The 23,668-nt window shown below is 38.9% G+C and overlaps 2 protein-coding genes across 8 annotated transcripts in view; one reads left to right on the top strand and one right to left on the bottom strand.

The window, feature by feature from the left end:
• Nucleotides 1–23,668, bottom strand: part of mcf2l.2 (MCF.2 cell line derived transforming sequence like) — a 152,728-nt gene that overhangs the window by 54,793 nt on the left and 74,267 nt on the right. The gene's annotated exons all lie outside the window — the stretch shown is intronic.
• b3gnt5 (UDP-GlcNAc:betaGal beta-1,3-N-acetylglucosaminyltransferase 5) lies at nt 1,667–18,740 on the top strand. The gene is made up of 2 exons (NM_203909.1): nt 1,667–1,749; nt 16,039–18,740. The coding sequence occupies exon 2, from the start codon at nt 16,269–16,271 to the stop codon at nt 17,400–17,402; it is 1,134 nt and encodes a 377-aa protein (NP_989240.1). The 5' UTR covers nt 1,667–1,749; nt 16,039–16,268; the 3' UTR covers nt 17,403–18,740.

A 23,668-nucleotide genomic window follows, 5' to 3' on the forward strand; every position in this document is an offset into this window, starting at 1 on the left:
ATGTCCGTACCTCCCAACTGTACCGATTTTCACGGGACAGTCCCTCTTTTGACAGCTCAGCCTGCAGTCCCGGATTCTTATTGAAAAGTCCCTAATTTCCCTTTGATCTCCTGCACTGAATGCTAAAAAAAGATACAAATTTAATTAAAAGTAGCTTTTGGCAGAGAGCCCCGAAATCTTAACAAGCGTCACCTGCACTAAGAAACATTGTTTCTCACATTTAATTAAATAAGTGACAGAGAGCCCAGAAAGGTAAAAAGCACTGCACTGAGATACAATTGTAACTAATAAGCTGAACAGGTCTCTTGGGGGAACGGAGACTCGCAGCTTAAAGGGCAATTTCACCTTTTCAGCAAAACTGTAATACCACATAAAACAAGACCCCAAAACCCCCAGAAATGTGTTCAAACTTTAAATAACCGGTCAAATTTAGTCAAAGGAGTTGTATTTAGGGGGTGTGGTCAAAATAGGCGTGGTCAAAAAATTGTGGCATTTATTTTTGTCCCTCTTTCTGTTTTCAAAAAGTTGGGAGGTATGTATGTCAGGTAGGATCAGTCAGTGCTTCTCTTGATTTTTGAGTCTCAATCAATATATATATATATATATATATATATAATTACATGGCCAAATGTATCTGGTTATAATATATTATATATTTCATATATGATATTATAACCAGATACATTTGACCATGTATAACGTATATAAGTAATGTGGATATACAAACTCGCACTAATAGGGTACAGTACCCCTTTAAATTTTCTCTCGGCAGACACATGATACGTACCACACACTTTATTACATAACTAAATTGGATTTCGAAATCATTGATTTGAGCGCTTTATTTCCGCCGAGGAGTTGCGCAGAAGCGATATCCCAGATTGGCTACAACCCTCCTGCGGGTCGGTGATGGCCGCGATTGCCTCCTTCTCTAGTGCCATCACTGCCTAGTTACCACACTGATAGTGCAACATGTGGCTGCTGAGCCAAATGCGAGTGTATACAAGTACACTACTGGCCTCCATGGAGCCCACATCCCACCTCTGTCCCGCCGCCTGTTCGTGCCCGTCACACCCAGACAGCACTTGCCTGCCACGTTTCCGCGGCGAATCTTTCCAGCCATATTCCCCTACAGGGGTTAATAGTAACGTGAAACCAAAGTCATTCCATGGGCTCCCGAGTCATTCCCACTGTCAGGGCCACGCCTGAAACAACTTCTCCCAAAATCTCCTCGTCAATATTACTTCCCTATGAAACACATGACTCGTACAGATATATTCATCGACTCCTATATAGGTGGTAACCCACAGCTGTTGATTTATTCGGCGTCATTCTTGTGCTAATTACGAATTCGTGTCTGACTGGTTCAAGCCTTATTAGCTCGACAAAAGAAGAGTTTCTTTCAGAACCTCTAAAACTTTTTCATCTTTTAGGTTTTCTCGATTAGCCGTGTGACCAGAGGATAGATCGTCATCGCTATTGGCACTAATACCCACCTAGACGTAGGGCCATATTTAGGTGTGACGCCTTACTCTGTCTCCGCTGAGGGCTATTGGGGGGGTTGATGCCTTGCTGAACTGGAAGCTGATTGGCTGGAAGAGGACTGGGCAGCTCCCCCTTCCTTGGTATTGTGTGGTTGCTCCCGCAGAGCGCTGAGTGTGAGCCAGGAAGCGGACTTGCCAGCGCGTTCATCGCCTGCTGTAGCTGAGCGCATCTATGCCGCCTGCCTGGAATCATTTCTGTGTGTCGGTAGGTCTCCTTTTAAAAAAATTCTGCTTTGAAACTTACTGGTGTAATTTAGATAACCCATGGGGAAAGGGCTCTCAAGCCTCCTGCTCCCCGACTTTGCTCTCCAACTCCCAGCATCAAGTGACAGTCAATGACGTCAAACTGGTGGTTTCAAGTAAAAGAAAATGTTTTTTTTTTTTTTTTCGAGACTGCAAAACCAATTAGTCTTAGACTGTATTTGAAACAGTGTATATTTTATATAAAAGGTGTATTATTAAACAGTTAACACATAAAAGAGTATAACTATCAGAGCTGAATTAAGATTTCTACCGCAACCAGCTTACACCCTTTTCGAAGCTATTAATGGAATGGGCCTAGAGGCATATTTATAAAGGTGTGCCAAAGTGTGGCTTTAACATTAAGCAGCCACTTTGTGGAAATATAAATAAATATATATAATCTATGTAATAATGGGATGCAGACCTGTGGCCAGGTGTAAAATCGCAGTGAGCATCCCCATGTGACCTTCACCTCACTTTTATTAGCTGCAGTTACCATTCAGGGCAGTGGATTGGCAACTGTGAGTGTTTTCTTTCCACTGAGCAGCTAAGTATGGGGGCGGGTAGCAGAATGCTAGCAGTCGCCCTGTTTGCAATCTCATTATTTAACACCAACTTTAAAAAAAAAAAAAAAAAAAAAAAACCTATTGCACACCTTTATAAATATGCACCGTAGTGTATGAGCTGCATGCCCAGCCTTACTTCAGCAAATACGCCCTAGCCTGTCCTATCCATAAAAGGAAAAGTAAGTTGATTTTATTTCTAATAATGTACTTTTGTCATTTTGCCTTGATAAAATAATTTCCCTGTAGTAATTAATTTCATTAGTCATGTCTAACGAGATGTCGGCTAAATAATTTTAGCTGTTTACCATGAATTTTCAACCCTCTTCCTACCCCACAACCTCACCCTTCTTCTTTGTATGATTCACAAGTTGCAACTAATTCAAGTTACCTCAGCAGAAGGAAGTGCTGCAAGGAAACTTTCGTTGTTTCTTTTTCACATTTAGGCAAAGTATCCCAAAACAGCTTATCATTCGGTTCTAAATATCAGACAAAATATGTAAGGTCTGTATAATTTCCCTTAGATCAAAGTGGTATCAATAAGAGATGTTGCCATTTAAAGGGAAGAGGAATTGAGTGGAATAAAATCCAGGACTGGATCATTATAAATCTAATGACATCGGGTTAGTCAATGTCATTTTATGGCAACCCAAGGCTCATGTGGATATAATTGCTACCTATACATTTGTTGATTTTAAACAGAATGGCTTAAAAATCACAGTTGGAAACAACCTAAGTAACTGCAGTTGGCATTCATATTTCATTTTGTTCATGGTTTCAATTATTTGCTCATCTATTCTGCCTTATTTTAACATGCAGTTTCAAATGTTCGCTGGGTGCTAGGCTCAGTGGCTTTGGTAACTAGAAAACAGATTGATAGGCTGAATATGACTGTCTACATCATACTAACAGTGACTTACGCAAATGGAACAGGGACCACCACTTTCTCAGCTGGACTAGCAGCTCTAGTGAGACTTACTAGTACTGGGGCACTATGGGTTTTCCCTTTAAGTCAATAGAAGGTAGTATTTTGAAAACTGACCCTTGTGTCAAGAACTTTCCCTTCAACTACTTAAGAGCATTGTAAAAATAAAAATGCAGTGTGGTGAGTTGTGCTGCAATCTTTATAGCCATGCATTAACATAAGGGCTTCCTGTTTTGGTAGCCCTGCTAACTAGCTATACACGGCTCCTTCATACACAGTGTACAGTTTCTTGGTCTGTGTATGGGCCCTTTCCAACAGCCTCCCTGACAGATAACTGGCTAAAAAGTTGCACATTGTAGTAGTCCTTTACTGACAGTCCTGCATGGGCCTCTGTTATGATCTGTTAGGTTCAAAGAAGTTGCCACCTTTAAATTGCATAAAGTCCTTGCAGAATATGTTGGTACTTTATAAATGTTGATAATAATAGTGTGTGATACGCATCTTTATAATTTTATTATAATCCTTTTTATTTGATTTGTTACTGATTTTTTTTATCTAAATATTGCTTAATTTATTACAAATCTCAACATGCATATGTCATCGTCAATAATCACTAGGTCAACCATTGTTCACTCAATCATTGCTCAATTTTGCCTGCTTCCCCTTTAATGCTGACCCTTATACACATTACGCCTTCTACAAGGCTGTCTTTTTGACTTATTTTTAGTACAATCCATGTCTATAATTCTTAAATCATCTGATAGGAGCCGGGAAATAAATGTTATAATAATGTCTTGTACATAGCCCATAATGTGGTCGCTCTGAAAACACGGTGTTTGTAATGCAGTTGGAAGGAGCGGCTGTGTAATATCACTTTGCAGTAAGTATCATATTTCCAGTAGAAGCTGGGAGGCTGTGTGACATTACCTTCTGCTAGATCACTATGTACTTTATTTCTGTCTAATCTCTGGCATATGCAGCCACCCTTAGGCTTGCTGCAAAGAACTTGTGCCTGGGTAAAGAATACAGGGTCACTTGTTTGTATATTCTCATAATAACCAAAGTAGATATTTTGAAGGAATTTACTTTAGTACCTAGGTACTGATCATCAGTTGCCCGATAACTGATTTCTGATGTCAACGTTCTTTTAATAAGTAAAAAATATAACAATGATAGGCAGGGTATTTTTAACAAGAAAAAAAACAGTTCTGTAACATAAATACATATTTAACTATGAAGCAGGCAATTAGCACGCAGTCACACTTGTTTTCCAATTCCAAAGCATGGCACACAATACTGTAATATAGCAGTCCCCAGACTGAACTGCAGTAGTCTTTTTAAAAGTATAAAGGTGGCCATACACCTATAGGTTGGCGATATCGAGCTAAATTAGATTGGTTAGGTATAGGCGCTTTCAGTTCAGGGACCGCATCAATGAGCCAATGTGGTCCCGATCCAACCTGCCCGATAGAGATCTGGCCAATTTCAGGCCATATGTCGGTTGGGCAGGCCTGTCATCCGTGCCCATACACGGGCAGATAAGATGCTGAATTGGTCTAAGCGGGCAATATTGGCCGCTAGAATCTGGCTTTGTATGGCTACCTTAATTGGAAGTTAAGTTTTAATTAATGAAGACATTGGTGCAGTTTGCAAGTTTGGTAATTTTATGTTTTGTAGCTTCCCTGTTGGGAACTGAAACTGCTATGTGATTGCTTGGGTCCAACTTTGCCTACAAACCAGGCACTGAAGCAAATGGCAAAATGATAGTTGAATCGGAGAGACTGAACAGAAAAATATAGTAGTTTAACTATCCGCTTGTTAAATGACCTTGCTGAACTGGCAGATCCTTCCTTGTATGGCCAGATAACATACTGTACATCTACATCATACATATGCAACATGCTTTCAGTTAAATCAAGATAACATTTCTTTCAACATTCCTCCTGTTAAATAGTTTCTTCAAGAATTCAGGGTGCCTAAAAGGGCGTGTGTCAAAATCTGTTCTGCTGGTGTGTCTATACAAACATACCAGTCATCTAAAAAAGCATGGAAAGAATACAAATAGATCTTTAAACCCCAGTCTTTCATTACCCTCTGCCTGAGGGTCTAGTGCTAGTCAGCCATGCTCTGCAGCAAAGATAAATAATCTAGGTGTGAATTTGCTACATTTCTAGTCACCTATAGCAACAAATGAGCAGGTGGAAATGACTGGTCATCAGTTTAAAAAACTTCAGATTGGTTACTACACCTGGACAAAATTCCTTCCTTTATAACATATGCCCATTATTACAATTTACCAGATGGCATTGCAGCTTTATTACAACTGACTGGCATCCCGCCTCCATTTCAACAAATGAAATTGTATTGTATTTTTATGCTTTTGTGTAAAAAAACAAAAAATACACTTACAAAATCCATAAATATATTTATAGTGCAGGAAGCCACCCATTTATCTGAGGGTAGGTACATACATTATTTAAGATGTGAGTTTAAAAAAAATAAATAAAAGTTTTATAATAGACTGCATTGCTTCCACCCCACACTTCAGTCTATATACTAGAAACAAATTTGTATATTTTAAATTGTGAAAAGTCCACAAAAAATCTTGTGGAAAAAAATGTTGCTTGCCAATATGCCCAACATCGACAGCAAATTACAGTGAGAAAATGCATGCTTTTTTGCTTCACGTCGAAATCCACCCCATCTGTGCCATACATGCCAGTACACATTGAAGTTTGGGTGGAAGGAAGCGGATCAGCATTTTCTCCCCTGGCTTAAGCTGGCCATACATGCACCAATATTCTCTATTTAGAGTGTGTATGGTGGATTGAAGAGACGACCAATATCGCAAGAGCCCTGGATCTCGCTGATTAGGACAAATTATTTTCAACAGTGCCCAAGCAAAATCTGCATTTAGGGCTGAATCTTCAGATAGGGGTAGAATTCCCAGGCCTGGATTTGTGGCGAAGCCACAAAGGCCCGGGCCTACAGCGGCACAAATTTAGGGGCGGCATGCCGCTCCGCCGTAAAATACTTTTTAAAGTTGGCTCCCATAAGGAGCAATGGTGACCTCTCCCCACTGCTCCGTATGGGACTTTAAATGTTTGCGCATGGGGTGGCGGCCTAGGGGCACCGGCAAGACAAATCCGGCGCTGAAAATTCCTATTGTATCTACCTCCATATCTAACTATTCAGCCCTGAACGTCAGTGGGAGGGTACATAGGAAAGATCGTAATTGTTACGTGTATGTCCACCTTAAGATACACCTCGTCTAACACTGCCCTAAACTTTGGGCTAGTGCTTCTCTTCCTGAAAATTGCTCTGGTCTGGGGTTTAGTTCAGCCTGTGCTGCACCAACATGTTTAGATTGAACCCAGCAGACCATTGCAGCTGTCAGGACCTAGGGAATACACAGTACAGTAAAAACATTTTTTTTTTTAATATACTGCATGTTACCATTACGAAATGTGATCTAGTAAGAAAATTAAGCATTCTTAGGTTTTCTTCACGACACATCATCAAAAAGTTTTTTCCCCATGGGAGATTCCTTTCATTATGGCACAATCACTATATCCAGGATCTCCATAGACCAGTTTCTGCTAGTGTCCTATGTGTGTTTTTGGATGACAATTTTAGGAAATATATTGTGACATGCTTATTCCTAAGGTTATGATCACACTTTCCTTATATTTTTTTTTTTTTTTTTTTTTTAGAGTGGCTTGTAAATTACTACCTCATGCAACATCCATTGGCATGCCTATGCCCCTAATGCTGAAAATAATATGAGTGTAATAATACCCTATTCTTGTAATTTTATTACTCCTGTATTTGTCCTCGAAAAAAGCAACGTTTGGACAGTTTTTTTCTGTTCTACCGCATATAGTTTATATTCCCATCCTAATATAACGCATGGAATGTGAATTAGTCACAAAAAGCCCCTGGCGCACAAGTCATAAACGCCATGACAAAATACATCAATTATTTTATGCTACTGATCCTTTCCACAGCAATATCTTTATTTTAATTAAGACAAAAAAAGTGCTTATTTTAAATCATACCCCGGATCAAATTCAGTAGTCGGATGAATTCCTTATGTCACACACTATATTTATTTTACAGGGAGGATGCTGTGGCTTCCATAGTCAGACACTGGGATCAGACATTCTGCAGAATCAGTGGGATACACAATGTTTGTGAATCTTTGCTGCTGTAGTGCACACCTACATCCATATGTACCTAGATCCATAAGTTTTAATCAGCATTATTCTACTGCCCTGTGTCCTTTCTGTGCAAGGACCTGGAGCAGCATGTATACATGGGCACAGACTACCAGTAATGTCACCACAGCAACAAAGGCTGACAAGGCATGAATTTAAGCCTTGTTGGTTACCTTTAAGCCGATAAAGCACTAAAAAAAAGATTTCCTGATTAGATGCCACATTATAAAATTATGCATTTATGTGCTTTCAGGAAATTCTGTGGGTTGCAGTAAAATGCTCTCCTCTCCTCTGCTAGCAGTTGCTTCCCATTGACCTGAATGGGAAAATCTCTGCCTATGGCAGGCATGCACTGCCTCACACATGGTTACTGGGGAGGGATATTGACTACCAGCTGAGAAATTTGTTTAAATTACAGGGAATAATTAATTATTCTTAAGCCATTCCATTATTACCCCAAGCTTTGCATTTTATTCACTCTTCTCTGGCATTTCTCTAAATGCAACAAAATTTTAACCTCCAAAATTGCTTGTGCAAAAGAGTAATTTACTAGAGAGGATATGTTGGAATGAATGGTGTGCTCAGTAATTCATTCACTCATTCATTTTTTGCACTAGATACTCCATTACTTGATCAGCAAAAAATCTGTTGCTTTATCCAGGCTAATCCTGGAAAAAGTCCTAAAACAATACAAACGCACACACAGCATTTGCATTCTACTTGCATGGAACAAAGAAGAAAAGCTGTTATACGACTGTGTGAATGACTGGCTATTCCATTAAAGCGACAGCATGCACACAGCGTATGAACCCCAGTATTTCACAGCTAGCTGCACTGCATGCCCAGGGGAAGTGTACTCCTGCATCTAGGAATTGCCACATTTCTAGTACAGCCATTACTGAGATTTAGGTATGTATTAAGTATTTGCAGTGTGGATAAGTGCAAGGAAAGTGTCACCTTGTTTACATGCTTTAAGGGCCTTTACCTTTTTGTACTTATATATAGTAAGTAACATTCAACCTGTGCAGAACTACATCTTCTCTAACATCTGACCAGCAGCAGGCAAAATGTGTTTTATATATAAAAAAAATGTGTATGTTATGCAACTCCTTGAATTTCTGGATGCTGGCTGGGCACACAGTTACTTGGTGTTTAAAACTACTTAAAACTAGTTGGGCTTTCAGATTATTACTGATAGAGATACATTATTATAAAAACTGTGGTATCATTAGAATGGAAACCACTCAGATCCTACCTTTTGCTGCACTAGAACATTCTGGTCCAGTCACTCAAGGGCCAATGTCCAAACCTTTATGCACCTTAGCACTACTATTTGTATATGGGACAGGGACCTTATTCCTACTGTGTGTCTTGGTCACGTAGCACTAAATCTTTTTATACTTATACTTGTGATGCTTGTCCTTGTGTGCAGTTAGTAAAATTGTACAGTTTGCATATCCTAGTAGTGCTATATGAATAAATGTATACATGCATATATTATGAGAACTCAAGCTTTTTTTTAATTTAAACTGTATTGCCTGGTAATACTAGTTGGACCACTGTAAGTTATTAGAGCAGCTAGTATTGCAGACTTTATTCATATGGATTGGATAATAACTGGAGGCTTAGTATGTCCCTCTCGCAGATTCACCTTTCAGAATAACCTATGCCTCTTTTGTCCACCTGGAGACTGAATGTGGCCCTCCTGTAGAAGATGAGCACTCATCTTAATGGAAATGGTACTCATCTCTGTAAACATCTTAGCCAAATTATTTGTTAAGCAAAACATAATGGTATAACCATATATACTATTTTAGTGTGTGTATATAAATTTTTTCCTAGTGTTTGAGTGCTGATGAGAAGAGGTTAGTTTGTGGCTTTATTTACATAAAATGTCCAATGCCCTACAACAGTGCTGTCCAACCTTTTACATAGAGCGGGCCAATTATTTCTCAAAAAGTGAGTTTGAGGGCCAGATTAAATTAAAATTATGTCATAAAGTGAAATCTATTGAGCCTCTTGTTACTTATGAAGGATAGCAATTTGTGTCTTGTTAACAATATTTTAATATAGGTGTCATCTGGATGATTTGTTTTTAATTGTGCTGTTACATTCTTCCCATTGTGGAAAACCAATCTAATGAGCATTCTAATGCATAGGTGCTGATCAATGCAGTAATCATATGCTTCGTCTTTGGTTACCTTTTAAAGGGCACATATCAAGAACATTATACACCTTTCTAAACAGAATGTGTTTTAACATTTTGTGCTAATTTAATTTAAAATCCAACCCTTCCTCCCCCCCAAAAAAAACCTCACTAGTACTAGCCTTCCACTACCTGCTGGCTGCTCTTATCACTTTGCATTGTAAGATGCCAGCTAATTCCCATCTGGTGGGTGGGACCTGACAGGGTAGTATATCTTTTGTTGTGTAAGGGAAGAGATCTAATTGGCTTCTGGGGAATCAGGATAAGGTCACACCTAGCTACTCCTTTTGTAATGCAGCCCTGGTTCAGATATTTGAGTCCACGAAGCGAGTTACTCGGCCGCTATAGATTTCTGCTATTGCAGGTGACTAACCTCTCCGAAAAGGCTTTCCACCAGCAACAACAGGAGTCGCCAGTGGAAAGCCCTTTGCATTGCTTTGTTTTCCAAAGTCGCGCAAAGTTGCCTGCAGGAGAAAACTTTGCACGGCTTCAGATTACCAAAGCGATGCAAAGGGCTTTCCACCAGAGACTTCTGTTGTTGCTGGTAGAAAGTCTTTTTGGAGAGGTTAGCCACCCGCGTGCATCTAACAGAACAGAACTAATATGTGACAGAACATATTAGTGTTAGGGGCAAATTGTGCAGTGTTAGAACTGTGTTTTGATCACCTGGAGAAGATTGTATTGTACGCACTGATCTTGGATGAACGAGGCAACCAATATAAGCAAAAGCCTTGGATATCCGTGGTGTTGTAGATCGCCTAGTTTTTCATCAGGCACTTTTGAAGAAGCCCAAACATCGGTAGTAGGTTAATGCTGTATCATCAGGTGGGATACAATTCTACGGCTCTTAACGGTTAGTGGAGTTAATGAACTCCTGCAGTCAATGTTCGCAGGAAAGAAAGATCATTATTGTAATTTGTATGGCCACATTTACAATGGTGAGAAAGTGGAAGTAATTATCAATTAGAAAGCTCTGTGCTTAATGGTAATGGCACATCAAATTACTGAGCAATTAGTGCCTACTAACCAAGTATTGCCTCTAGAACTGCAGTGTTGGTAGAGATTTACAAGAGACAACAAAAGACACTCCTGGTAACTTCCAGCATTGGGAAGGCTGCCTCAGGGTGGCATGGAATGCAGAACCACTCCTGGGTCGAAACAGGTGTCTAATTCATTGTAGTTTTCCCTGGGGTAAAAATTACCTGTGTACCATTGACTTTATTGCTGGTTTAAAAACGATGTATTTGTATTTACTTTGCAGTAACTTCACCATTAGACATTTCTAAACTGGAAGGTAATAACTGTTTATAACGTGCTTATTTATTTAAATTTTTTTAAATTTACTTTCCTCTTATAGCCTAAAAATATAGCCTAGATTTGTCGTCTTTAATTATTCTGTTTAAAACAGGATCCAAGAATATGCTATGATTCATTACTATTGCCAGCTATTTTTGCTATAGAATTAATGTTTTTTATGCTGATTTGGTATTTAAGGTTTTTTGAGGACTACATCAGTATGAATGAGTGTTTTGGAACATATCATGTTATACTAAAGTTTAATTTGCAGACATGTCGGGACAACAAATTATTTTTTTGGTGCATTCTGACTATTCATTAGAATAGCCACATTGCATTAATGGGACAAATTAGCCACTGGCCAGTTAGTAGGTGTGCCTCAAGTGGTCGGTTGGTCATATCCATTATGGGGACCTCTCATATGCATGTTGTTGCCTGCTTTGAACTGTTCAAGGTATTCAGACACACGCCCACCCTCCCAACCTGACTAGATTTCACAGTTACGCTTTTTGTCTAGGAAATAACAGTTAACTGATAAAATCATACTAAAGAGGAACTTTGCATTTGTTGGTTTCCTGTTTATTGTGCAAACACACTAAAAACTGACATATGGAAGACCACACTTTATTTCATAAGAAGCCTACTGGAATAGATTAAATGAACTGCTTCTCCAGCATTGAAATCCGTTTTTCAAAAACGCCAATATATATATATTTTTTTTTTTTATGTCACATGGGGTTAGCCATATTCTTAATTTCCCAGGGCTACAGCCATGTGACATGTGCTCTTCAGTTACACTTTACTGCTGAGCTGCAAGTTGGAGTGACATCACCCGCCTCCCTTTCCCCCCAGCAGCCAATCGGGCTGCTGGGGGGAGCACTCAATAGTAAGAAATCCAAGTCTGGTTTGGGACCCCTCCAGTTACATGGGAGTAGGAAAAACAATAGGTTACCTGAAAGCAGTTCTATTGTGTAGCGCTGGCTCCTTCTGAAAGCTCAGACTCAGGCACAATGCACTGAGATAGCTGCCTACACATCAATATTACAACTAGTAAAATACATTTGTTGGTTTGAGAATAAAATTTTAAATGGTAGAGTGAATTATTTTCTATAAACAACAAGAGAGGAGCACTTCAAGTGTAATAATAAAAATATGTTTATTTAAAAGTTAAAAATTCACCTCAACATGTTTCACACTCAACAGCGCTTCCTCAGGAGCTCAAGGGGTACTACACCTACACCAATACAACACTTCAAAAAGCAATCCATTTAGTTCTTAAAGGTGAATAGTTAATTCTTTCCCTATTGGATGAAACTTAATAAACATCTCGCATAAATATCAGTACACAATTCTAAAAGTAATTGAATTATCAACTAATCAAACATTTATTTTCCTTTTATTTTTTTAAAGAAAGGTTCCAATTCTATGACCACATTAAACCAATAAGGAAACTTTGTGCCACGTTCAAAAATCAAGTGTTACTCCCTTTGCAAAATTCTTAAATCTCCATCTCTTTTTAACCCAGTGTAATGCACCAATTGTATTCCCTGAAAGCGCAATAAACTCTGATCCTAATTATGTTCCTCATGAAAGTGTTGCTGCAAATGAGTTAAACATTTGTTTTTCTTTGGAACATTTGTGATCCTTTTAATATGTTCTAAAATGTATTTTTTTTTTTAAAGGCCTATTGGTCTTACCAATATATTGATACATGTTGCCATATATTTGACACCCTTAGTAGAACATGTAACAAAATAATTGATTCTATAAGACTTCCCTGTGCGATAAGCTGTGACACTCTCGCCCTCACTCAAACAAGCACAAGCTTTACACTTTGTGGTTCCTCCCATTTCAAAGTAGCGGGCAGAATATTCCTGATAGTTAATCATTTGCTAGGTAAACAGTGTAATTTAAAGATCTTTCGCTAGTCATCCAACTGGATTTCTTAATTCAAGTGAATGCATTCTGAATTGAGAATTGGATGACTAGTAAAGCATCTTAAACAAAAACACATAAAAATCCATTTGATTTGGCTTATTACTACAGAAATGCTAATCATATTAACAACCTGTTGCTTCTTTAATATCATGGCAGCTTATTTAAGGATTATCCTCCTGTTTGAGCATTTTTGGGCATAATAACACTATTCTGCTGTGAAGCCAGTTAGTTAGTTAGTATGAGTGCATATCCCTTGCCACTGGCCCATTCAAGTAGTGATTACTCGGGAATGCTTACTTTTGCATTCCTAAATACTCCTTACCTGACTCCATAGGCAGCATATTTCCTATGCAACTTTTGAAAGGACCACAAAGGCTAAATGGCATGTAAACCCACCCCCCACAAAAATGAAGGCTTTAAATGTCCTTTAAGGGGATGCTGCAGCCTTACTATTACCCTTTAAACAACCGGAGTGGCAGGTATTTCAAGATTTCAAAGAGGCTGTTCACTGATTACATTTTTGTGTGTGGGGTTTACATGTCCTTTAAAGGAGAACTAAACCCTAAACTGAACATGGCTAAAAATGAGAAGGTTGGTGCAGTATGTACAGTATATAAAATAAATATGGATTTTTTTTTATACTGTACTTACTGCACCAACCTTCTCAATAGCAGTGATTCACACTTTCATGTGTGTACTAATGAGCTGGGGCTTAAAAGCTCCCTGCTTTTTCACTAGAGCCTTTTTGAGCTGAAGGTAGGTGCAGTGGGCCTTAATACTCGGTCACATTGCTTTCTGGGGGACTTTATTTTAATTGCATCACAGACTCAAAGTCATTAGACCGTGTACGACTCACGTATAATGAGGGGCCTTGACGTGGCACGTGAGCTTACATATTTTGGCCAAAGTGTGGTACTAACACCTCATTTTTTGTAAATTTTTTGTAAAAATTATTTTTAAAGGCAAACTAAGCGCTGGCAAACTTTCTTCTTCTCAATAGCAGCAATGATCCAAGACTTTCCCATTACCCATGCATTTTAGTTACAATAAGTACTAGTAATAACAGTTGTCCCAATCTTAATTAATGTAATTATGGTTATATTAATATAATATTAGGCTATATATTTTGATCTATTTAATATAGTGAATATGTTTAAGACTTTATTAATATGTACTTGACATATGTTGGTGTATGGACACATTGCATCATAGGACTACATATTGTTAGTAATAATTGTTGACATCAATTTGGAGTTGTGTCACATTTTAGTGGAATTTCTATTGTAATATATTAAAGCCTGTTATTGCTGTCAGAGTTGTATATGGGTGGCAAAGGTTTCAGTGTGTTAAATTTGTTTGCCTTTAAATGTAATGGGTGGGAACTAGATGTGGGCAGGGTGCAAAAATGCAGCCAAGTTGTTGATCCACCTTCTAACTTATGGCAGTACGAGTTATGATTAGCATTTGTTTGAGCTGTTTATGTAGCTTGGATATCTGGCAAAACAGTCCCGTGTTCTTGGAGCAGTGAATTGAAGCTTTTATTCCATTGTAGCCTGGAAATTTTGCATCCTTGCCAAGGACATTTCCATTAATTTTAGCAGAGGTTTTGTATTTTTTTTTTTTTTTTTGTATTTTCTAACCACAACTATCATTCTTAAAGAATATTTCACATTTATGTGTTGTTTAAATTTCGAATAAAAATATTGTTATAGTATACAGGTGTGGGGTCCATTATCTAGAATGCATGGGACCTGGGGTTTTCCTGATAAGGGGTCTTTCTGTAATTTGGATCTCTATACCTTAAGTGTACTAAAAATAATTAAACCCAACAGGACTGTTTTGCCTCCGGTAAAGATTACTTATATCTTAGTTGGGATTAAGTAAAATGTACCGTTTTATTACAGAGAAAAAAGAACTCCTATTTAAAAATCAGAAATATTTGATTACAACAGAGTCTGTGGAAGACAACCTTGTAATTCTGAGCTTTCTGAATAATGGGTTTCCAGATAATGGATCCCATACCTGTACATCCTTTTTTTTTTTTTTTTTTTTTTTTTAGAGGTGTGTTTGTTTGCAACTAACCTGCTATAAATGTTTGGACATCCAGCTGGATACTATCTTTGTTTAGTTACTGTCTCTCCTAGCACCTATTGTGTAATATGAGCAAGGAGTCAAAACACTTGGCAGGATGATCAGGCTTTGAATGCACAAGCCTTTAGCAGGTTAGTGGAAGCTTTGATTTGGGTTTTCATTTAGCACAAGCAGCTTTAAAGGAATATGTAAGTTAGCCCCTTGTATGTGCTGATTCATTTCTTTACATGTTAGTAAGCTATCCTGCTGTTTTTGGCAAAAACCTGGTTAATATGTCATTTATTGTCTGTTTTCCAGCTATGAGTTTGGTAGAAGGGGTGGACATGCTGCAGTGAAAATATTTTAAGAATACCAGCATTGCTTAAGCCAGGGTCTTGGAAGGGGGCAGAGTTGAGTGTTTCACTTAAATTTCTAAAAGGCTGTATATTTTATGAAGGTATCCATTTACTGTAGTATGGGTATGAATTGTAGCTGGGATGCTAACAGCAGTACGCTGCAGTCATCCTGGATCCTGATCTGCAGCCTTAAAATGAAGTTTACTTGTAGGCTTTTTGTTGATAAATATGATGCCCTAAGGATCTTATTTTTGTATGGGTGCTTTTAGGTTTTTATTATTGTTTCCCTTTGCATTCTGCTTGTGCAAGCACTGAAACGCTAAACTACAATGTGCTAAAACTTACTTTATTCTGTCATTTAAGCACCTTCTGTCCTCAAAGTCTTTTCAGGGATCCCATTACACCACACATTGAGAAGATGATTTGTTTGATACAAATTTATTGATATTCCAAATGTATTGATATCAGACGGTATCCCATCCAGCCTCTATACTTATGGGCCATCCTGCAGCAGTCAGGTCTGGCTTTGTTGTTTTGCTGTGGAGTGTGCAGCCCCCCCTTATTAGCAACATTCAGGCAAAGGAAAATAGCATGGGGTGGGGTAAACAGGCTGCATAGAAATCCTGCATATATTGCATATATATTGTCTAAATGACATTTTTTGTATTTTTTTCATACAGATGATGTCAGCTAACTAAGACACAGTAGAAGCATGTGCCATTTTTGAAGTCTTCCTGGAACCGTCAGCAATGCAAACGTTGAAAATCTGTTAGCCTACAGTGTGGGTTTTTCCATTTTAAGGAGTATTTGGCTTTTACAATGAACATTTGTTCAGGAAATACAGACATTCAAAGACAAGCTATATGAATTTCAACCTTTTTTTCCTCACAAAATTTCTAATTCCCCCAGAATGCTTATTAGTGCTAGGAGGCTAAGAAGATGCCAGTTCTTTCAATTACTCACTTCATGTTTTGTTTTATCATTAATGGCTTTGTTGGTTCAAGAAGACAATTCCTTGATCAACCACGTAAAGTCGTATTCCTACAGATACCTCATAAATAGCTATGACTTTGTCAATGATAGCCTGTCTGTTCCTCGGGACAGACCCGATGGGGCACCCAGCTACAGATATCTGATCAATAACCGAGACAAATGTCAAAACGAGGATGTCCTTCTATTACTGTTTGTAAAGACATCTCCTGAAAACAGAAGGCGCCGCAATGCAATTCGAAAGACTTGGGGCAACGAGGATTACATTCGTTCTCAGTATGCTGCCAACATTAAAGTTGTGTTTGCCCTTGGTATTGAAGCAGATCCAGTAAAAAGTCATCAAACTCAAAAAGATCTTGTCATTGAAAACAAAAGATTCAACGATTTAATACAGCAAGACTTCAAGGACACTTTTCACAACCTAACTCTTAAGTTGCTTTTGCAGTTTGGGTGGGTAAATTCATACTGTCCTAGTGCTAAATTCATTATGTCAGCCGATGATGATATCTTTGTCCACACACCTAACTTGGTTTCCTACCTTAAAAGCTTGCCTATCGAAACACAGGATTTCTGGATTGGTAGAGTCCATCGTGGATCACCTCCAATAAGAAGCAAAACCAGCAAGTATTATGTGCCTTACGAAATGTATCCCTGGTCATCTTATCCCGACTACACTGCAGGGGCTGCTTATGTTGTTTCTAAAGATGTAGCTGCAAAAGTATACGAAGCGTCACAGACATTAAATACCAGTTTATACATAGATGATGTTTTCATGGGAATCTGTGCCAACAAAATGGGAGTTGTGCCTCAATATCACGTTTATTTCGCTGGAGAAGGAAAAGCCCCATACCATCCTTGTATTTACAACAAAATGATTACTTCCCATGGACATTTAGATGACCTTGACTATTTATGGAGGCAAGCTACAGACCCTAATGTAAAATCTCTTAGTGCTGGAGTTTTGGGAGGTGCATACTGTAAGTTAGTAAACATCATGCTTCTCTGTAAACTTAGCTATGTGGATACATACCCCTGTTCAGCCGCATGGTCCTAGTGCTACTGCAATAGTTGGGCTTGCTTTCAGTTTGATTTTTTGGCAAACATTCTTTGGATCCTTTGTGGTCCCCACCCATCTGCTCTCAGGAACACATACTATTTTTGCTTTTGATGACGCTTTTGAAGTCCGTTACTGAACAACAGTAATAAATGCTGAAATGTTTACTGTGATGCACTGTATCACTCATGCTGTAATACGTTAATGGCTGAATTCTATGTTCTTTTCATGTCCTTGTTTACAGATTTGTTGTATGATATAGCAGTGATGTTGTTAAACCATGTACAAGTATAAAGCATAAAGAAATCCCTATGAGAATACAGCACAGTATAAGTTTAGAGAAGCCAGATTGGCTTGCTATGGATGTACTGCACTGTCTAAAGCTTTAGCAGTTGAGGGATGCTGGGAAGTTTAGTTTGCAACAGCTGGAGAAGAACCATATGGGAATCCTTGGTCTCAATCTGAAGCTGTGGGCTGTTACTGTGCCTTCTAATGTCCAGCTAAAAAAACCAAAATTATAAGTGACTAAGAGTTTTTGTATTTATGCATGTTATAGGTTGGCTGTTGTGGATTTTATCATCCAAAAAGCTGCATTTACAGCAGGTTTTAAACTTAGTCATAAAATGATAACCAGTTATTCATAGGTTATTTACTCTTTCCACCTTTAGGATCACTGCATTAAATCAGGGGTGGGTAATCTGCAGCTTTCCTAATGCTGTTGAACTGCAGTTTTTACATCCCACTGGTAGTGAGGCAGAAGAATGCCCTTGTGTTTTATTTAAATACTGGCGCTTTATAGTATAGATTAAACCACTTGGTATTTTAGCACAGTCACAGGCAGGGTTCTATATAAATAAAGCTCACTAGAATTAGAAGAACTTGCATACTAAAAAAAAATGTGAAAAAATTCAGAGTGAACATATTTTGAACTACAGCAGGTCTGTTTTACACACAAATATATTTTTATACTGTATTAGAACTGCATATTTATTATAAAAGATATGAAGGTGGGAAAAACAAACCACCTGAATTTTCATACAGAGGAAATCCTTTTGATAACTCGATTTTCTTGTGGAGGGATTCCCAACTAAAATGGTGCTGGTTATTGGAAGTGTGAGGTGGAGAAATCCTTTTCAGTTGTACATCAGAGCCTTTCAGTGGTTCTAAACTAGTGAGCTGTGGATGAGTGAAAGACACGTGCACTTGTGTATTTATTGTCTGCCGTTAACTGTATGTTTTGTGTATTTTTTTTATGTTGTAAATTATTGCTTTGCTCGTATGAGCAATTTTACTTTTGTAAATCTTTTCATTTTCAATAAACTGACTCCATAATGAAAACTGTAAGCTGTGCTCTACCTCTGTTCACCCTCTCAGTAATCAGCTGACAGCATGATAGTTTGGGCTGGTTGCTGTAGTGGAAGTCCTTCTCACTAGTAAGTAGAATACTGAGCCATATACAGGTCTAGAGTGCGAGTGGGGGGCCAAAGATCCCCTCCACAGACACATGGCATAACAGCTCCTTCTGGTTACTAGTCTGGCCTGGCTATATATGCCAAAATATGTGGCACTCCAGGAACTTTCTGAATACAATTATTTAATCCATTTACATTGTTCAGTGACAGTCCAAAAAGTCCATAGAGTGCCACAGAATTTTTGCAAATATGCACAAGAAGTTGGTTTTCTGTAGAGCACCAGTGCAAGGGTGGAGTGTTGGCTTGATTTTTTTTTTTTTGTGTTTATAAATATAACTACAGGTAAGGGATCCCTTATCAGGAAACCCAATATCCAGAAAGCCTGTTTTCCATAGACTCACATTTTTTTATAATTATTTGATCTGAATTATTTGATTAAAATGATTTCCTTTTTTCTTTGTAAAAATAAAACCCGAGGTGTAGCTTTAGATCTCTTTTTAATAAGCCTTTAAACGTTTATTTTCTCTGTTTGTCTAAATGAAATGTTGTACAGGTATGGATCTGTTATCTGAAAACCCATTATCCAGAAAGCTCCATATTATGGACTCCATTTGAATCAAATAATTCATTTCTAAAATGATTTCCTTTTTTCTGTAGTAATAAAACAGTTTGTTGTACATCTTCACTGGAGGTAGAACATTCTTATTGGGTGTAATGTTTAAATGATTTTTTAGTAGGCTTAAGGTATGAATATCCAAATTACGGAAAGATCCCTTATCAAGCATACCCCAGGTCTCACGTATTCTGGATAACCGGTCTTACACCTGTAATATATTTGTGTGTATTTTATTGATGTGTTTGTGTACAAGAAATCTTTCATTCACAGGTTTGCAGACCATACTAACTTGCCCTGTGTAGGGGTAGTTTAGACAAGAGACACACAAACAACCTTATGTACTTCTGGAAAAAATTGCCTGTCTCCCTTTTTATTCATATAGCAGTATATTAATTCCATCTCTTAAACAGATGACATGTAATAGCAATACCTCTGTAAAACAATACTTGATGGATGGAAGAGCAAAACAGATCCGCTCCCTTACGCACTTTAGTGAAACTGCATTGACAAGAACTTCCACCTCTGTTCAGCTATACCAAGCCAAGCAGGGATCCGCCTGAAAAACATGTAAGCAAGCATTTTTCAGGCTCATACCCGCTTGGCTCTGTTGTGTAGCTGAGAGCAGGCCGAAGCTGTACTTGTCAATGCAGTGTTACTGAGGTGCGTAAGGATGAGCAAACAGTACATGTGAAATACATTAATTATGAACTCCTTTCTGGAATTCCTTTATCTGGACTTCCTGTGCACTCCTATCCGCTTCACAGGGTGTTTTTACAGGACTCGGGTAACCATCTCCAAATGCAACAATCAACAGACTGAAACTAATTGCCCCTGCCCAAAGACTGAAACACATATGTCCTGTGAGACAGATGTCAGCCTAATCTGATGCTGTTTTAAATACTCACAAACAAAATCATAAATAATATATTTCAGCAAGGTGGTTCAATAGTTGGATGAGTAACCTGAAAAAGACAGACCCAGGAGTTCGACAAAGTCTAAACTGAAAAGAAGGTCCGGTCATTACAAGAAATGACAGAACTGACAGTCCCTTAAGCCAGGGATTCTTAAAGCGAAAATACCCCCCCCCCCTTCCTTTTTGACATAAGCTCATTCAGGTGGGCTTATGTAGAAAAGGCACAACACTATCTGGGCTTAGAGAAATTTTTTTTTTTTTTCTAATGTATTTTTTTTTTTTTTTTTACACAGAGGTTTTTACACAAACCAAAAGGAAACCATGATAAGTTTATCTGAGCTAAAGGGACAAGTTCCCTGCCCCCTAGGCTCACAATCCAATGCAACTCATCTCACCTTGTTTCATTGTAAAATTATGTCTCTGCGACACCTTTTCTGTATAAGGCCAACTGAGTGAACTCATGTCAAAAAAGCGAGTATATTTTGCCTTTAACCCATGGTTTGGGTGCAATTGCACTACATAGGAAAACTTTACCCCCAGAATGAATACTTTGCCAACAGATTTGGTATTAGTTTATATTATGTTAAGTGACCAATTAAATAATCTCTCCAGACTGGAATATATATATATATATATATATATATATATATATATATATATATATATCAGTAAATATTGCCCTTACAACTTTTCTCTTGAGCCACCATTTAGTGATTGGCTGTGTGCTCCCTCAGAAATCACATGACCAGAAATAATGCAGCTCTGTTGGTAACAAAAGGCAGAACTCTGTCCATTAATTGGCTGATGGGGCCTAGCATGTATGTGTGCCTTGGCTTGTTTGTGTGCACTGTGAATCCTAGGAGGCGGCTCGTAATTCTTAAAATGGCAGTTTTCTATTTAGGAGTACCCAATAGCACATACTACTAAACAAATGATATTTTTATGAAAATGTTTTTTTTAAATGAAGCAGGGATTTTCATATAAGCTAAATTGTTTGGGGGTATAGTTTTTCTTTAGGTAATGTGAATGAAACAAAATGATTACAACAAGCGGTTCTAACCCATTTTTTAGGCCCATTATCAGCCTTATTAACACCAATAACTGAGTAAAGGTATGGAACTTGTTATCCAGAATGCTCGGGAGCTGGGCTTTTCCAGATAAGGGATCTTTCAGTAATTTGGATCTTCATAACTTAAGTCTGCTAAAAATTATTTAAATATTAAATAAACCCAGTAGGCTTGTTTTGCCTCCAATAAGGAGTAATTATATCTTAGTTGGTATTAAGTACAAGGTACTGTTTTATTATTACAGGAAATCAGTTTTAAGAATTAGAATTATTTGCTTATAATAGAGTCTATGGGAGATGGCCATATCGTAGAATGTAGCAGACAACTCTACCTGGGACTGACTAGTCTGTACTTATAAATAATGTGAGAGAGCACAAAGCATAGCTAGTATCTGTTTGCCTGGGGATTACTGATACTTCTATTTGTTAGGCAAGAACAAATATGGCAGGCGAGACAGCTTTACAAGTTAGACCACGTCATTACAAATGTTGAACTGTATTTACAGTGGCTGTTAATCCAGTTTTGTAAGGTATGTTATTAGGGATTGCAGCAGGCTAAACTTGATGTGCAAAACCAGTATGGTCAAGAATTTTTTTTTATAGCCCTACAACATAATAGAAGCACAAATGTACTGAGCAGCAGGTAATGCTTGGCAGGGATGATAACCCGTAGATAGTTGTAGAAAGCAGCAGAGGGTTTACAGGTAAGGGCTCTGGCACACGGGGAGATTAGTCACCCGCGGCAAAACTCCCTGTTCGCGGGCGACTAATCTCCCCGAGTTGCCTACCCCTGCCATCCCACCGGCGAACATGTAAGTCGCCGTCGGGATGGCAGACGCGGCGGGGCAATTTGCGCAAAATTGCGCCGCCGCGTCTGCCATCCCGCCGGCGACTTACATGTTCGCCGGTGGGATGGCAGGGGTAGGCAACTCGGGGAGATATAATGACATGCCCTTAGCATTCCATGACAGCCACATTGAGAGTCCTACGGTTAGGCGATATCGGGTAGCAAGTAGCTAAAAAAAATAAAATATATATTTGCGGCCATGGGGCAGTCGGTTCGGGGACCGCATCAACGAGCCGATGCGGTCCCCGATCCGACTGGATTTTCTAACCTGGCCGATCGAGATCTGGCCAATTTCAGGCCAGATGTCGGTCGGCCAGGCCGCTCTGTTCTGCACATACACGGGCCGATTAGCTGCCAAATCGGTCCAAGGGACTGATATCGGCAGCTACTATCGGCCCGTGTACAGGGACCTTTACTCTTGCCTTAAGATTGTAAGCTCTACAGGGCAGGGACATCCTTCCTACTGTGTCTCATACCACATGGCACCTAATCTCTGTGTATTTATTGTATGTATTATAACACTTGTCCTCCCTGTGTGTAATTGCGTATATTGTATAAGACTGTACAGCTCTGTGTATCTTTGTAGCACTTTATAAATAAAGTTATACATACATACTTGCAAAAAATAAATATAACTTGTTCCTGTGTGAGAACAGTGTGTCATTTAGAGATATATGCCAGCATATCCATTACTAGTCGGAAGAGAAGATATACCATATATACTCGAGTATAAGCCAAGTTTTTCAGCAACCTCAGCTTATACTCTAGTCCCTCCAGCTAGCACCCTCTGCTACCTGATTCCCGCTGCCCCCGCCAACCCAGGACCCACTGTGCTCTCTTCTGCGTGCTGCTCCTTCCTGACTCCTTGCTCCGCCCCTGGCGTGACGAAGTGATGTCACGCTCCCTGTGCCTTCCTAATGCATAATATGGAAGGCATTGGGTGGGGGATGCAACTGGGAACAGAGCCTTGCGCAGCTTAATTGAACTCCTCCGTTCACAGGTGGGGGGGGCAGCTGCAGAGGGAACTCCTCCGGTCAGAGGCAGGCGGGCGGCTGCAGAGGGGAACAGAACATTACACAGACTCGGCAAAAATCCTCCGGTCACAGGCACAGGGAGGGGCTGCAGGGGGGAACAGTGCCTCACGCAGTATCACTGAAACTCCTCCATTTGTAAAGAGGAGGATGCAGGGATTGCGCAGCGCTGGCTGAAGCACTTCCACATTCTCCTGCACATTCAAACGGTTGAGAGGAAATCTCTGGAGAGTTCAGCTATTTTTTTTTCCCACGGGGCTTTGCACTCCGACTTTTCAGAAAGTCGCTCGTGCACAGTTTTAAAACACCTGCTTCTGGTCATTTAAAAAAAAAAAAAAAAAAAAAGTTATAACACTATAAACCAGTGCTGTCCAACTTCTG

The sequence above is a fragment of the Xenopus tropicalis genome, chromosome 5 (assembly GCF_000004195.4).
Source record: "Xenopus tropicalis strain Nigerian chromosome 5, UCB_Xtro_10.0, whole genome shotgun sequence".
In the NCBI taxonomy this organism is placed as follows: Eukaryota; Metazoa; Chordata; class Amphibia; order Anura; family Pipidae; genus Xenopus; species Xenopus tropicalis.